Below are 15,727 nucleotides of genomic sequence, written 5' to 3'. Positions count from 1 at the left end.
GAATTCCAGACCTGCCTGCAAAGCTGGTGCCCTTTCCTTTGGCCCAAGCTGTGCAGAATGAACCCAAGAAAACCATTCTCCGTGCCTTTTAAGGCTCCCAAAATAAATAAGAGCTTCTACGGGTTCATTCTGGAACAATCTGAGGAAAAAGTCTGCCCCTTTCTCAATGTTAGAAAGGGCCTATTCCTAAAATAACATCAGAAACTATTCACAAACTTTGATAGTTCATTAGAGTTTAAATTTTCAAATATTACTAGGCCTTCAGGACCTCCCTTAATGGAAGGGTAGCTATTAATTGTCCCATTCTGCAGATGTGTAACCTGAGGGCCACAGAGGGTTGAGACTCTGCTTGAAGTCATGTGATAAGTCTGTGAGAGGAAGTCTCCCTAAGGTTTCTGCTGTGCTGCTTTTTTTTTTTTTTTTTCCTGCAGGGGAAGATCCACCCTAAACTAACATCTGTTGTCAATATTCGTCCTCTTTTTTTTTCCTCCCCACCCCCGAGCCCCAGTACACAGTTGTGTATAGTTGTAAGTTCCAGTTCTTCTATGTGAGCCGCTGCCACACCATGGCTACTGACGGATTAGTCGCGTGGTTCCACACCCAGGAACCAAACCTGGGCCACCGAAGCAGAGTGTGATAAACTTTAACCACTAGGCCATCAGGGCTGGCTCTATGTTGCTTTTTAAAGACTGCGAGCAGCCTCCGGCAGTCCCCTCCCCACTTTATGCTGAGAGGCCCAGAGCCCACCACTGCCTTCCAAACCAATGCTGGAAAACCAGGTGTGTCAAAGAAAGGGGGAGCCAATGAAGACAGCCACTTGAGTAAGGTCAGAGATAGAAGAGGCTCACTTCAGACATGATACTCATACTCAAATGAGGGATCCTGGGCAAGACACTTGACCCCATCCAGCTTCTTCACCCGTGAAATAGAGGTAACTTGTTGAGAGTTGATCAAAGGATCTAGAATTTTAAAATGAGCTTTGGCCCTCATCTAAGTTTTACAAGTACTATGCAAATACATGACTACTGAATTCAAGTTCACCCATCGCTCAGTTGCTCAGGCCCCAAAGCTAGGAGTCATCCTTAATTATTCCCTATCCCTCACACTCACACCCAATCCATCTGCCTCCAAATTATGTCCACTACCAGAACCCCAGACCCAGACACCATCAGCACTCCCTGGATGATTTCAAGAGCCCCCACTGTTCTCCCTGCCTCCTCTTTTGTTCCTCTGTGGTCCGTCATCCCATGCAGCAACCCAAATGATTTTTCTCAACCATAAATCAGATCCTGTTGCTTCCTAGCTTAAAACCTTCCAGGGGACTTTCATCACGCTTGGAGTAAAACTCAATTTCCCTAGCAGAGCCTCCATGACCCTGGCTCCCACCTCTTGCTCAGACCTTCTTCTCAACACCTCAGTCACACTGGCCTTAACTCTTATTCTCAACACACTACGCGCATACCTATCTCAAGTGCTTTGCACATGCTGCTCCTTCTACGTGAAGTCTCTTCACCCAACATGCTGAAGGGCTGCCTTCTTATCAGTGAAGTATCAGCTCAAATGTCACCCCTTCTGAGAGGCCTTCCTCAACCACCCCAGTTAAAGCCATGCCACATCCCCACACCTACTCTCTCTACCACACTATTCTATTTTACCTTCCTTGTAGCACTCAGTAGCTACAACTTTCCTATTTGTCTTCTTGTTTATTTTCTGTCTCCCCAGAACTACAATATGAGCTCCACTCTTCTTGTCCACTATTGCACTCCCAGTGTCTAGAACAGTGCTAGGCATATATAGTAAGATTTCAATAAACATTTTGGGAACAGTTGGCTCAAAAGGCAATTGTGTGCTCCCCCCAGTCCTCAAGATGGTGCTTCTACTCCCTCTGCCCAAATCTGAGATTGGAAGTTTGTCTACTCATCCGTTCAATCATTGATTCATTCCCTCAATTCAAACCAACAGTTGATGACAGGACACCTGAGAAGGTACCACAGTGAACACGCAACCAGAATGACCTGTTTCCCAGCCAAAGGAATATTTTCTTACATGGCATTTTATAGAGAACTGAACTTCAGCCAAATACATCGGACTTCTCTGTAGTTAAGTGCCATCTCAGATTTACACGCAAGAGGTTACATGACTTCCCCAAGGTCACAAGATGAGAACTCACCACCCCAGTACCTCAAGGCAAAACCAAAGACCTAAAAACTGTATCTGCAAGTGCCCAGCCCCTCTTATTTACCATCCACAGTCATCTATACAAAAATAAACAATGAACACCAGAGAGTAGCATGGCTTTTCAAAACTTTCACCTCCACTGTCTTCACCGTTTCTAATCTCACTACCTGGTAGCAGGTACTGTCAAATAGAACACTTTCAACTTAAAGAACACTGTTCTCAGGATATGGCGCATTAACGCTACCCTGGTGGACAGGCTGAGTCTTGATGCCAAAGGGAAGCAGTATAGAGCAGTGCTAGGACCTCAGGCTTTGGAACCAAAAGGTGCAGAGTCAAATCATATCTGCTAACAATGAGGGCTAAGGCCCTAACCAAGTTTATTTTATTTTATTTAATAAACAATTATACAGCTTACTAGGTATAGGCAGGGTTATAGATACTTTGCAACTATAAAATGATTACTAGGGCCAGCCCAGTGGCGCAGCGGTTAAGCGCGCACATTCCACTTCGGCAGCCCGGGGTTCGCCGGTTCGGATCCCAGGTGCAGACATGGCACCGCTTGGCAAGCCATGCTGTGGCAGGCGTCCCACACAGAAAGTAGAGGAAGATGGGCACGTATGTTAGCTCAGGGTCAGCCTTCCTCAGCAAAAAGAGGCGGATTGGCAGCAGATGTTAGCTCAGAGCTAATCTTCCTCAAAAAAAAAAAATAAAATAAAACAAAATAAATAAAATGATTACTAGATAAGTCAGTGTTCTATTACTATCCATAACTTACAGATAAGGATAAAAGGCACAGAGAGGTGAAGTAACAGCTGGCAAGTATTAGAGTCAACACTCAAATTCAGATAGCGTGATGTCAAAATCCATGCCCTTAACCATTACAGTGTGTTTCCTCTCTAATCCTGTTTCTTCATCCATAAGACAGGGCTAAGAGGTCTGCCTTATTTCACAGGGTCATGAGAGATTACTGGCACACAATAAGGTAAATATGAGCTACTCTTAGTGATAGTAGTAATTGCCATCATTGTATTATCTACTTTTACCTTTGGTCCAGCCGAGGTCACAAGAAAAATATTTTGACTGATAGAGATCTTTAAGGCCTTCTGCAGTAGAATACATTAGAATATAGTGGAAGCTCCATGATGAGAACAAGAATTGTCTGCTTTGCTTATCATTGTATCCAGAGCAAGCAGTGGGTGCTGAGTAAATTCATGGTGAATGCGGTAGGAATAAACTGAATGCACGGACAGGGTTCTGCGGATATGACAACCAAGGCAGTACCATCACTTCCCAAATGTAGTCAAACACAAAAAGAGGTTAATTTACAAGGTTCTCAGAGGACAGTATTAGCTGGCCATTACTTAAGACAGCTGGCTATTGGGAGGCAGTGTGGTATAATGCTGTTCATTCACCTTAGCTAAATGAACAAACAAGGAGACTTGGATTCTAATCCTGACTCTGCTACTGGAATTCACCAAGGCTCTCAAGGTCTTGGACTGTCCACCTGTAAAAGAGGGGGCTGGACCACATGATGATCATAAAAAAAAATTCTACTTTCTCATCACTTTATATCAATCATCACAACAATCTGGGTAGAAGCTGATTACCAAGTACGCAATAAACGTTTGTCAATGAAGATCCATCACCAATTGACAGATGAGCAAACTGGGATTCAGAAATAACTTGCTCAAAGTCACAGGGCCAGGGCGGAATATGAACCAGGGCCCAGATCCCCTTCTCTATCAGTCTAACACTCATGCTTTCCAAGATCATTTTTCAGTTCAAAAATACTGTGATATAAATCCTCTCTTCCAAACTTGATAAATCTGTAATCATTTATCTTAACAAATAATCTTGCCTGACTTTGCAACATCTTAGGACAGAAGGATTAGGGAAAAAACAACTATTCCCACATTGTTAACCTATAGAATCAAAAGACTGGGAGAGATAATTAAAGCAAATCCCTCATCTTTGCCCAGAATTGAGAGATCAGAAGTATTTCAAGATAAATGATGATTTCACTTTAAACCATACAGTTTAAATTTAAGCAATGTGATTTAAAAAAATAACTTCTAGTAACACAATGCTTCCCAAAAGTATAGCACATAACTACTTTTTAAATTCTATAGTCAAAGTTATCGCACTTGATTCAAAGTAGATTCACAAAGTTTAATGTAAAAGCTTGTCAGAGAATGTCTATAAAGGCTTGCTTTATTTTTATTAACAAAATACAGGCTTGATATTGAACCTCTGAGTATAACACCTTCCTAGAGTTGTCAAGTTAGGAGTGAAAAAACCATCTGGCAGTCATAACAGGAGTCAAGGTCAAACTAACTGTTGAGTCTCTTTACCCTCCCATCTAGTAAGTGAAAAGCAACTAATTGTGAGCTCAAAATACTCCATACTGGTGCTCTCACAAATACAAACGTCAGCTCAAGGATCACACTCCAGCTCAGAAACTTCTGTGAGGACAGGCTAACAAGAACAAGGAGAACAGAGGGGTAAATAGGGCATACTCAGGTCACAGCACTTCAGTGACAGTCACAAAACAAGAACTTTCATCTACTTTCTAGGAGTTTCATCTCCTATCAAATGAGAATAATCACCTCACCAGATGAGTAAGTGAATCGAATGATATGAGGAGGAATTAAAAACGGTCTTGCAATCTTGTGCAAAGGTGAGAGACTGTTATCATTACTATTTACTACGTCTGGGCCCAGAAGATCCCCTTGCATTCTTGGCTATACTGTATGTTCTGCAGAATCCTCATAAGATGTAACAGTGCTAGTTTCTTCTGCAGACTCCAGGCCTGCGAACCGTAGATGCACCTGGCTAAGCAAGTCTCTGCTGCTGAGAGATGAGAAGCAAGACCTTCAGGCTCCGGGCTCAGCGGGCTCAACGATGACCGCGCCCCCCAGTCACCTTGTCCTCACCTTGAGGAACAGAAAGGAACCCTACGGGAGAGGAGAGTGCGGTCTTCAAAAAGGAGAAAGAGCTGCCTCCACTCTTCACCAGGCCGCCACTGCTCGGACCCACGCTTCCCGTCGAGCGGGGTCTGGGCTGTGAGAGCTGACTGAGGCGGGGACGCCTTGACCTCGGGCGCCGGAGGAGCGGGCACCGGCGCTGGGCCCGCGGTTGGGACAGGTACACGGAAAGTCGGCCAGAGGTTGGGCCCGCCTTGCCCTGCCTCGCCCACAGCCGCAGGCACAGTAGGAGGCACCCCGCCCCCGTGAAACCCGAAGGCCCTAAACTCGCTCACCTGCAGCCGGGTCACCAGTAGGCTGTAAGGCGCCATTTTGTGCACTGACAAAGATGAGGTCGCAGGAATATGACGTGCCAAAAGTCGCATTTAAAGCCTTCGGGCGGGGGGGCGTGGCCAGAGGAGAAACGCGCCGCGGCGAAGGCGGGGCCTCCGCAGAGGGACCAGCGCCCTGCGAGCGCAGTGGGCGGGGCTCTCGAACACCGGAGAGGAAAAAGTAGGGCGTAAAAGTAAATACAGGGCGCAGTGATGTCTCAGAGACGTGCAAATTTCATCTTTGCACTTTGCGATGTGTCTCTCCCATCCAAACCTGAGAAAGGTATTTTTCCTTATGACTTTCACGCACCTGCCAGGACCTGGCCCCCCAACTACGACGGAAACTCGTCTTTGGAGCCTCAGGGTTTTAATCGCGCGAGAGCGAGCGAGGCTTGGCGCAAAGATTGTAAACGGTGATGGAAGCCTGGAGGACCAATCACAGCGACCAGGAGGCAGGAATAATAGGGGTTAAAGGTCGGACGGAAGTTCACCAAGCTTCCGGTGGCCGACTTGAGTGCGAGCTATGGCTAAACATCACCCGGACTTGATCTTTTGCCGCAAGCAGGCTGGTGTTGGTGAGACGGCTTCCTGCCCCTGGCTGTCTGGGTGGGGATGGTACTAGGAACGGGAGGGCCCGGGGGTTCTTGTCTTCTTTAGGGTCTTGCTTCGGAGGCCCCACGTTTCCCGCCTCACGTCGGTAGTGTAGGAGCGCGCGGTTTTGTGGCCTCGGATGAAAAGAGGCGGGGGCGCGCGTGCTGGAAGGAGGCGAGTGGCCAGGGTGGAGCCGGGAGAAACTCAGATTGCCCAAGACGTGGGAGGGGCTTCAAGAGGGTGTGGGTTTAGTTCGGATCGAAGTTTATGAGGATAAGATGGATAAGATCCCTCAGCGTTCACTGCTGTCCCTGTTCCTGTCCCCACCCCATACTCAAGGATGTTTTTCTCGTCTTCGTCTAAACCTTAATTCTAATTATACTCTTACTGCCTTTGATCTTGCAGCCATCGGAAGACTGTGTGAAAAATGTGAGTGGAACACGCCCTGCCAGACACCCCACCTCTCCCACTCAGTTTCTGTGGAGCCAGCAAACGGGCATTTCCAGTGGTGCCACAAAGAAGGGTTTGAGTAGATGTGCCTGGAAGTATGTGGACACCGAATGCCAGGCTGCAGCCAAAGTCCCCTCCACCTCCCCACCCCAACTTGCACGTTTTAGATATTATGTTTAGGTTTTGAGAAAATCTCTAGCTTTGAACAGGAAGTAGCATGACCCCATCCCCAGCACACAGTGTTTTGCTGGTAATTATACAGACTTATCCATCAGGTGCTGTTCTAGTCTCCTTGCATATTAGGCGATTAACTTTTTCTATGTGTTGTGGGGATTGAGATGTACACCAGGTAAGCTAGGTTTTGTGATGCCAAAGTAGAGGGCCCTAAAGTCACTGTCAGAAGGAGATTGGTGTATTTCCCCATAGCAGGAGGAAGGCAGAGGACTCGAGGAGGTACTTGCAAGTGGGCATAACTCCATTCTCTTTTCCTCACAGGTGATGGCAAGTGTGTGATCTGCGACTCCTATGTGCGTCCCTGCACCCTGGTGCGCATATGTGATGAGTGTAACTACGGCTCTTACCAGGGGCGCTGCGTGATCTGTGGAGGCCCTGGCGTCTCCGATGCCTATTACTGTAAGGAGTGCACCATCCAGGAGAAGGATGTGAGTGTATTACTAACCTTTCCATCTGATCTTTCCTCCTTTTATTTAGTAACACATTGCTATCCATGGAAACCTCCTATGGTAGGTAGAGATTACTGTCTTCATCTAGTCAGGTTATAATTTTTGCAAGTTCTGTGAGCCAAACTGGGTGTAGTCCGATAAAAGGCAGTTATTTTGCATCAGGGGCAGAAATGCAGGAGAAGCAAGTCTTTGTCAACACCAGCAATTTGGAGAGCCCTCTCTCTATTCCTTTGATGTCTCTCTGATTATTTTTATTTAGAAACAACATCCTGCATTTTCTAAGTCCCAGCATAGTGCATGATATGTAATAGCCACTCAGTGATTCTCTTTGCTGTCATTAAGGACTGTCTGGGTGGATGTGGTGACATTTGAATTTGGGACAATTCAGGTTGATTTCAGCTTTAAGCGGCTAAAGAATGCCTTTGGTTTGATATTGCAGAATTGATTCTGTCTCATGATATTTTTGCCCCTTGACATTGTGTGGTGGCAGTGGCTAGTTATTCAATTCCTTGAACCAAATGCCAGGATAGAGGGCTTGTAGATTTATGCCAAAGGCAAGTTTTACCATTTTCCTTTAGATTAGAAGCAGCAGGCTTCTTGGGGGGGGGGAAACCCATAGATTAGCTTGTTTTCTTCTTATGACACAACAAAAGGAAGTGTGATATAGTACCAGTTGGCTCATAGAGGATAGCCAGTTACTTAATCTAGGGTAAGGCAAAGATATAATTCTTAATATTCTCATGAGCAAACAGTAGGTAATGTATAGATGTTACACCCCTTATTCTTCACAAGAACTTTGTTAAATAGAGATTATCATCTTCCCCATTTTATGGTCCCCCACCCTGCTGATAAGTGGCAAGCCCAGGTTGTCTGACTAAACCTAATGGTGTCCCCATTACACCATCTTGTCCTTTTGTAAGTCCTTTTGGTCGGATGTGCCTATGTTGAGGAGAAATAACCCAGCCACCTCCGCAGTCTATGCATTTGGCCGGATAAGACTGTTTCTTACACCATTGTCGTCTTTTATCTAGGGAGATGAGAAGGGTCATAGATACTAAAAACATAATTCCAGTTGGTGATTTGAACATTCTCCTGTCCTAAACTCTGATTTGCATTTCCCTCTGATTATCAAGTCATATCCTGCTTGATCTGATCCACCAGCTAGGTTACACTCCTTCAGAGAAAGGACCTGTATTTGTCTCTCCTTTCCCCCAGTTCTTGGTTCAGGGCCTGGCATGTATTGCCGGCATGGTCCACATTTTTGGTGCTGCCCTATAAGTCATGCATAGGAGATCCCCCTCCAGAGGGTCTGGTACGTAGTAGGTGTGTGGTAATTATTTATAGTCTGTAAGCAGTGAAACCATGGTAAGACCGCAGCAGTGAAGAGAAAGTCTGAGCAGTTCTTTAACTAAAGAGTCCATTAAGGACAACATTTTCTTGGACTTCTGCAGGTTTGTAGTTAGAGTTCTTATCTGGAATAAGCTTGCAACCAGAGAGTGCTTAATAAATGTTAATTGCTGTCTGACTCCTCTGCATGTGGTGTGTGACCTGATACCTTTGGATGCTTGTGCCTCATTCTGTCCCTGAGAATTATTCTAGACGTCACTTCCCCAACTTCACATTATATAGGAATGTTCTGAGGATATTTGAGATGGCATCTAGGTCACATTTACTCAGCGATAGTTTCCAAGGAACACAAAACAGTCCAGTGACATGATCCAGCCTCTGAGCCTTACAGATCATCCTGTAGCTTAAGCACCTGAGACTTTTTCCTATGCAGAAATCTTCCTACAACCAAAGCAGCCCCGTCACTCTTCTTTTCTTCCTGCATCTTTCATAATTTATAAGGGAATTCGACCAGTAAACTAAGCTAAGTGTTCTCTATAGTGTCTCAGAGCCTCAAGAATACTCAGGAGTCAGGGATAATATCTGTGGGCGTTGCTGCTAGAGGACTAATTTGTAGTTTCTTGTAGCGCGGCCTCATGCGGATCCCCTTAGCCCCTGATTCCTTTACTTCCCATTTTCCTCAACTCTCCCAACCAGAAAACAGAGAAAACAGCAGCTAGTATTTATGGAGTTCTGGCTGTATACCAGGTACCGTGCTGAATATTCTTTTCTAAAAGTTCTACGTGATGTAGATGAAGAAACTAAGGCTTAGAGATGTTAAGCAACTTGGCCCAAGGTTACATGGCTAAGAAATAGCAAGTCTGGGGCTAGAACTCAGATCTTTCTAACTCATTGATTCCTAACATCTTTTTTTTCATTATTGCCCCCCTAATAAGAGAAAAGTTAAAATTTAAATTAAATTTTCTTTCTGGCGAGGAATTAAATACTAAGGAATAAGATTTTGTTGGGTAAGCATGAGCTTTAGGTCACAAACCGCTGTAATATCAAAGATGTTTTCATCTCCTTTGAGGACACGTGGTTTCACTCAAATCAGGGGTAGTTAAGGACGTGCCCCTCTCTTGCTGTTTCTCCCCTTCTCTTCTCCCCATTTAAGTGAAGAGCAGAGCAGTTAGACAGATGCAAAAGATATTTTATACTTTTCAAAGTTAATTCACAGATTTCCCATTCTCTACCACTTCTCCAGCCAGGGGACAGTTTCTCTTTTTGCCTCTGGGAAGCCCTGTTAGAAAAAACACCAGACTGGGAGGCAGAAAGCCCATGATCAAGTTTTGGCTTTGCTACCAGCATGCTTCCAGTGGCTTTAGGGAAATCTCTACGGAAAAGGAAGTAACAATCCCTGTTAACTCATGGAAACATTTATTGGGGCTTGAAAGTCTTTGAAAATAAAAGTTTCAGATAGAAAACATGTTACGATTGTTAAGGCCCCAAACCAGTGTGCAGTCTGTCTTTTACATCATAGGTGTTCATTAAACAGTTGCCAGAAGAATGAACATTTCACCTTTTAGTTTCTTTTAATAAAGCAGGTCTTGCCACTGGCACCTAGTCATAATTCTTTGCTACTGTTTGTAAGAAACAGAGATGTGGACCTATTTTCAATAAGTGTGTTTTTCTGATCTCAAAATTTTAAATTGAGCCAGCCCTCAAGGCCTAGTGGTTAAAGTTCAGCGCTCACCATTTCGGTGGCTGGGGTTTGTTTCCTGGTCGTGGGACCACAGTACCTGTCTGTCAGTTGCTGTGCTGTGGCGGCAGCTCACATAGAAGGACTTGTAAGTAGGATATATAACCATGCACTGGGGCTTTGGGGAGGGGAAAAAAAAAAAGAGAGAGGAAGATTGGCAACAGACGTTAGCTCGGTGCAGATCTTTCCTTGCAAAAAAATAATAATTTAAATTGCCTTTTCCTGCCTTTCAGTTTTATACAGATTTCCCTTTGGTATGTTATATTTTGGTACGTGATTAGTGTTGGTTTTAAAGTATTACTTGAAAGTCCTTGGTTTTCATCACTGGTTCAGGGTAATTTTTGTAGTTTGCTTTCCTGACGTAGAAATGGACCTGACACACAGCCCTCCTCAGGAAGGAAACCCAAGGGCATTGAGTTCTCCTTGGTGGTTGCTATAGAAGCCCAGCTTAGACATCTCCTGGTGATGTTTCTTGTTCAGTATAATGGAAACAAGAATTTGGCAGTCTAGTGTCTACTTTTTTGTAAAATTTTAGAAATTAAGTGGTCATAAAACGTATTTACCATGGGCACTCAGTTTACGCCACAGCTGCCTAAAATAAAAGTTCCCTGTGCTATGAATAGGGAACTCTGTCAGTCCTCAGGGGAGGATTGAGAAAGGATGAGATTTTTAGTATTCAGGTGTGTAGTTGAAAGAGCTACTGCCGTCAGGCAGACATTTACACGTATTTTTAAAATATCTTCTAGCTCAACTCACAAATATTCTCCTGTACCATCCTCCAAAGTTTCTTAACAGGCCTTCCATCTTCCTTTTTTTTTTTTTTTTTTTTTTTTATTATTGGCTAAGGAAGATTGAAGCCCTGAGCTAACATCTGATCCATGCCAATCCTCTGTTTTTTAGTATGTGAGCCACCAGCACAGCATAGCTGCTAACAGAGCGGTATAGGTTCGCACCTCGGAACCACACCCAGGCTGCGGAAGCAGAGCACGCTGAACTTTAGGCCACTGAGGCTGACCCCCATCTTCCTTTTCATGCTCTCCATACACAGGAGTATTCAACAAAAGCTAACCAGAGCCTCCCGTCCTAACCTAAGCCATGAATGAGAACAGAGCTGCACAGCTTTGGGGTTGGGTCCTACCATCACCTGGCACCTCTTAGAACTCTCTAGGGCTCCACAGTTTATAAACATTGACCTGATCTAGTCCCGTTACTTTACATTTGGGGAATACAAGTCCAAAGAGAAGTGACTTGCCCACTGCACAAGTCAGTAAAACACAATTAGCCTAAACAGGCTGTCATCATACCACAGAATTTCCTAGCATCTCTAAAGGGCTTGGAGCACTGTTGTGTCTGATATCAGGCTGCCCTGGGCCAGATGAGGCAGCTGTTCCTTCATTTCCCAGGACTTTCAGTACAGATTACATGGCTTACTTGAGTTCCCCTAGTGAGCCGTTGGTGGGGCTGTGCCCACAGCTTGGCTCCCTCAGCACACCAAACTCCACAGATGCTAGTTCTCAATGTAGTACGTGATACATGTATTCTAGAAGATAATGAAATGTCAGTGTTGGTTTTGTGTGGCTTCAGAGATGTTTGTACAGTGTTGATGGCAGTCCCCAAAAAGAGAAATCAGTTGAATTAGAAATGAGATGTCTAAGGACTTGATCAATTCATTCTATAGCCCAGTGTCACGGGAAGCAACATCCTTTGGCATGGATGTTAAATAAAATCATCAGACTTGTGAAGGGTTTTTTCTAGTACAACCCCCCCAGTTTTCCTCCTGTCATCCCAGATCAACTGATGGAGTCATCATTTCTGTAGAACACAGCTTCCCAGAGGCTTCATTGAAACCACTCAAGCTCACAAAATGGCCAGGGGAGCATGTCATTACAAGTCAGAGTATGGACCAGCAACAGCCCTCCCCAGCACAGGAGCACTCTTCCCCCAAGACCATGTGCCAGATTAAGTGAATGAGGGGGCCGGCCCCGTGGCCGAGTGGTTAGGTTCACGTGCTCTGCTTTGGCGGCCCAGGGTTTCGCTGGTTCAGATCCTGGACGCAGACCTGGCACTGCTCATCAAGCCATGGTGAGGTGGCATCCCACATGCCACAACTAGAAGGACCCACAACTAAAATATACAACCATGTACTGGGGGGCTTTGGGGAGAAGGAAAAATTAAAAATAAATCTAAAAAAAAAAATTAAGTGAATTAATAAGGACACATCAAACCCAGTATTCTCCTAGGTATTTAAAGTGTAAGGTACTTTTTCCTAAAGTCTTCAGTTGTTTTTCGTTGGTTGTATTCTCTCTTTTCTTGGGATAGCAGAGGAGAGCTAGAGAGCTTTATCTGTAGATGATTATTACCGTTTTTTGCCTGTCACTTGAAGAAAACCCTTTGGACGTCTTAAGAATTTTAGATTCTACCTCAACCATATCGTATTAGCAACAGAAGTGGGCTGAGCATCCACTATTCTACGTGCAGGCCACTGAATAGAAGGTAGACAGGCCCTGCGCACATTCTAGGTACTTAGTAAATTCTTTTTTTTATTTTTATTTTTTTTAAGAATGGCACCTGAGCTAACAACTGTTGCCAATCTTTTTGTTTCCTTCTTCTCCCCAAAGCACCCCCAGTACATAGTTGTATATTCTACTTGTGGGTCCTTCTGGTTGTGCCATGTGGGACACAACACCTCAGCATGGCCTGACCAATGGTGCCCTGTCCACGCCCAGGATCCGAACCGTAAAACCCTGGGCTGCTGAAGCAAAGTGTAAGAATTTAACCACTCGGCCACAGGGCCAGCCCCCAGGTAAATTCTTAATGATTGATTGAATGGGCTAACTGCACTGGTGAGATGAATGGCTAAACCGTTAATCCAAAGGTTATTTTTATCTCAAATCCCTCTTAGTTCAGGCTCCAAGACTTTTTAACAACTTCTCTATTCTTCTGTTTTCCAGAGAGATGGTTGCCCAAAGATTGTCAATTTGGGGAGCTCTAAGACAGATCTCTTCTATGAACGCAAAAAATATGGTTTCAAGAAGAGGTGATTGGTGGGTGGCCTCTTCCTTCCCCCATCAAGCTGCTGCAGCTGCCAGAAAAGACGCCTACTACTGCCAGCAGAAAGGGAGCAGAGTGCAGAGCATCACCTGAATTGCTTGCCAGTACACTGGCACCTTTCCGCCCTTTCCTCTCCTCTCACCCAGACACGTGGTAGGAATGGAAAAGGATTCTTCACAGAGCACTCTGGCAGCCTGTATCAGGAAATCGGATACCTTCGTTCATGGTTTGTCTTCACTTCAGGGAGCAGGGCTCTGCTTGCCACATTGCTAAGTTCTCTCTACACCAAGACCTCCTAAAACAGTAATAATATCATTTCAGTCTTCTGTTTGAGGAGCTGACTGTGCAGCCACCCACGGTGAGGAACTTGTTCTTGCAGCAGCTCTGATGGTGGTTGTCCTTGATGAAACACCTGCATTGGGGGAGGGGAAGCTCTCCCAACAATAAACATGGACATTTAATCTTATAACACTTTCCAGGGGCTGCTGGTTCATGTTATTTTTCTCCTAAGAAATTGGAAACCCTTTCTGTTGCTGATGTATCAATAAAGTAGGTGTTTATTTTCTGGTAGTCACTGTCCCAATTTAAGTTTAACTCTACGAATTTATTTTAGTCACCCAGGAATTTGTGATTCAAAATAGACGTACTGGGATTCATTAAGCACCTTGTTCTCTTATGGGAAGGAATTTAAAACCATCCATGCCTTTCATTATAGGTAAACCAAAGTCATTTTTAGAAACTTACTATTTTTTCCTTCCTGTCTAACTTTAATTTTGAACTAAAGGGATGGCTTCCAAAAATGGTAAAGGGAATGAGACAAAATGTCTTCAAATCGATGAGTTAGGAGAATTGAACTTGGTTGATTTGTTTCATAAAGTGCATATATATTCACATTAAGGGTATGGTTTTTCTCTTTTTTTTTGAGGAAGATTAGCCCTGAGCTAACTACTGCCAATCCTCCTCTTTGCTGAGTAACACTCGCTCTGAGCTAACATCCATGCCCATCTTCCTCTACTTTATACATGGGATGCCTACCACAGCATGGCTTTTGCCAAGCGGTGCCATGTCTGCACCCAGGATCCAAACCAGCAAAACCCGGGCTGCCAAGAAGCAGAACATGTGAACTTAACCGTTGCGCCAGTGGGCCAGCCCCTGGGGTATGGTTTTATTTTAAGTAAATTAACAGATTAAGGGCAAATTGAGACATGTCTCTTTTTTTGTTTGTTTGTTTGCTTGAGCAAGATTGGCCCTGTGCTAACATCTGTGCCAGCCTTCCTCTATTTTGTATGTAGGACGCCACCACAGCATGGCTTGACAAGCAGTGTGTAGGTCCAGACCAGAGTTCTGAACCCACGAACCCCAGCCTGCTGAAGTGGAGTGTGTGAACTTAACCACTATGCCATTGGGCCAGCCCCCAGACATATCCTTTACCCTAGCTCAACTACTTTCTGCGTGTTAGAGGTGATAAGAAGTTATCCTGAGGAGGCAGATTCATAATTTGAGACTTCTGGGCAAGTTGATCTTTGACACCGTGGAATTGAAAAAAGTGGCAAATCCTAAGGAATCCAGGAGCTTGGCCCATGGTTACACTGCAACTTAATGGCAAAGCTGAGGAAAGAAATGAGGCTTCTGACTTCTAGGCAGGGTTTTGGTCTAGATCAACAAAACTTGATTCAGATTTGTGATGTATTGTGTCAAAAATTGAATTAAGATAATCTCTGCCTTCAAGGAATTCGGTAAGGGAGCCTGCCAGAAACAGCTCAGTGTAACCCAGAAGGTGCACAGGGGAAGGGTTTGGGGCCCAGCTCGGGGGCACCTCAGGAAGGCGAGGGGAGGTCACAGCCACAGGGCTAAAAATAACCCTTAAGCCTTCCCCATCTCGTCTCTGCCCCCCATTCTCTGTGCTCCAGCCCCAGGGCCTTGTTTCAGTTCCTGAAACTGCTGCTTTCCCCCGCCTCAGTGCTTGCTACCTGTTAATCCCCCTCTAACGCTCCGCCCCGCTTTGCTCAGCTAACTCCTACTCATGCTTCAGAGCTAAATAGTTCCTCAAAATGCTTCTTCCGACCCCCAAGCTAAGTTAGTCCCCCTTGTTATACTCCCACGTAGCACCATAAGCATTTAGTTTACAGCATCTGGTAATTACTGACTGTCATCTACTAGACTGTTCCACGATGGCAGGAACCAAGTCTGTTCTGCCCAGCAGGTAGCAGGTGCTCAGTATTGAATGCATCATTGAAGTCAAAGAAACCAGATAATAAACTAGGCTTTAAAGGATATGTTGGAACCTGCAGGCAGAGGGGGTGGGGTGGGCAGATGAAGACACTTGTGTGGGGGACGCATTTGAACAGGGTGGTGTGTTTGGGGAGCTCTCTGAGCAGTTCTAAAGCGTCAGGT

The 15,727-nt window shown here is 44.9% G+C and overlaps 2 protein-coding genes across 2 annotated transcripts in view; one reads left to right on the top strand and one right to left on the bottom strand.

Annotated features, from left to right (window-relative positions):
* Positions 1-5,851, bottom strand: part of ACO2 (aconitase 2) — a 52,323-nt gene extending 46,472 nt beyond the window's left edge. The window contains exon 1 of the mRNA XM_070599540.1: positions 5,438-5,851. Within this exon, the coding sequence (XP_070455641.1) occupies positions 5,438-5,527 (90 nt within the window). The 5' untranslated portion in view covers positions 5,528-5,851. The remainder of the gene's footprint in view (positions 1-5,437) is intronic.
* An 84-nt stretch (positions 5,852-5,935) lies between these two features.
* On the top strand, positions 5,936-13,903 carry PHF5A (PHD finger protein 5A). The gene is made up of 4 exons (XM_008528047.2): positions 5,936-6,048; positions 6,470-6,493; positions 7,010-7,176; positions 13,234-13,903. The coding sequence occupies exons 1-4, from the start codon at positions 5,997-5,999 to the stop codon at positions 13,321-13,323; spliced, it is 333 nt and encodes a 110-aa protein (XP_008526269.1). The 5' UTR covers positions 5,936-5,996; the 3' UTR covers positions 13,324-13,903.
* Positions 13,904-15,727: the final 1,824 nt, after the last annotated feature.

This window comes from Equus przewalskii, chromosome 29 (genome assembly GCF_037783145.1).
Source record: "Equus przewalskii isolate Varuska chromosome 29, EquPr2, whole genome shotgun sequence".
In the NCBI taxonomy this organism is placed as follows: domain Eukaryota; kingdom Metazoa; phylum Chordata; class Mammalia; order Perissodactyla; family Equidae; genus Equus; species Equus przewalskii.
This window is presented reverse-complemented; position numbering and strand designations above follow the sequence as displayed.

What these genes read in the sequence shown, in the direction of transcription:
- PHF5A (XM_008528047.2), top strand. Translation starts at nt 5,997, where the DNA reads ATGGCTAAACATCACCCGGACTTGATCTTTTGCCGCAAGCAGGCTGGT. An exon ending in CGGAAGACTGTGTGAAAAAT is followed by an intron (nt 6,494 to 7,009) that starts GTGAGTGGAACA and finishes TTTTCCTCACAG; the next exon opens with GTGATGGCAAGTGTGTGATC. An exon ending in GCACCATCCAGGAGAAGGAT is followed by an intron (nt 7,177 to 13,233) that starts GTGAGTGTATTA and finishes TCTGTTTTCCAG; the next exon opens with AGAGATGGTTGCCCAAAGAT.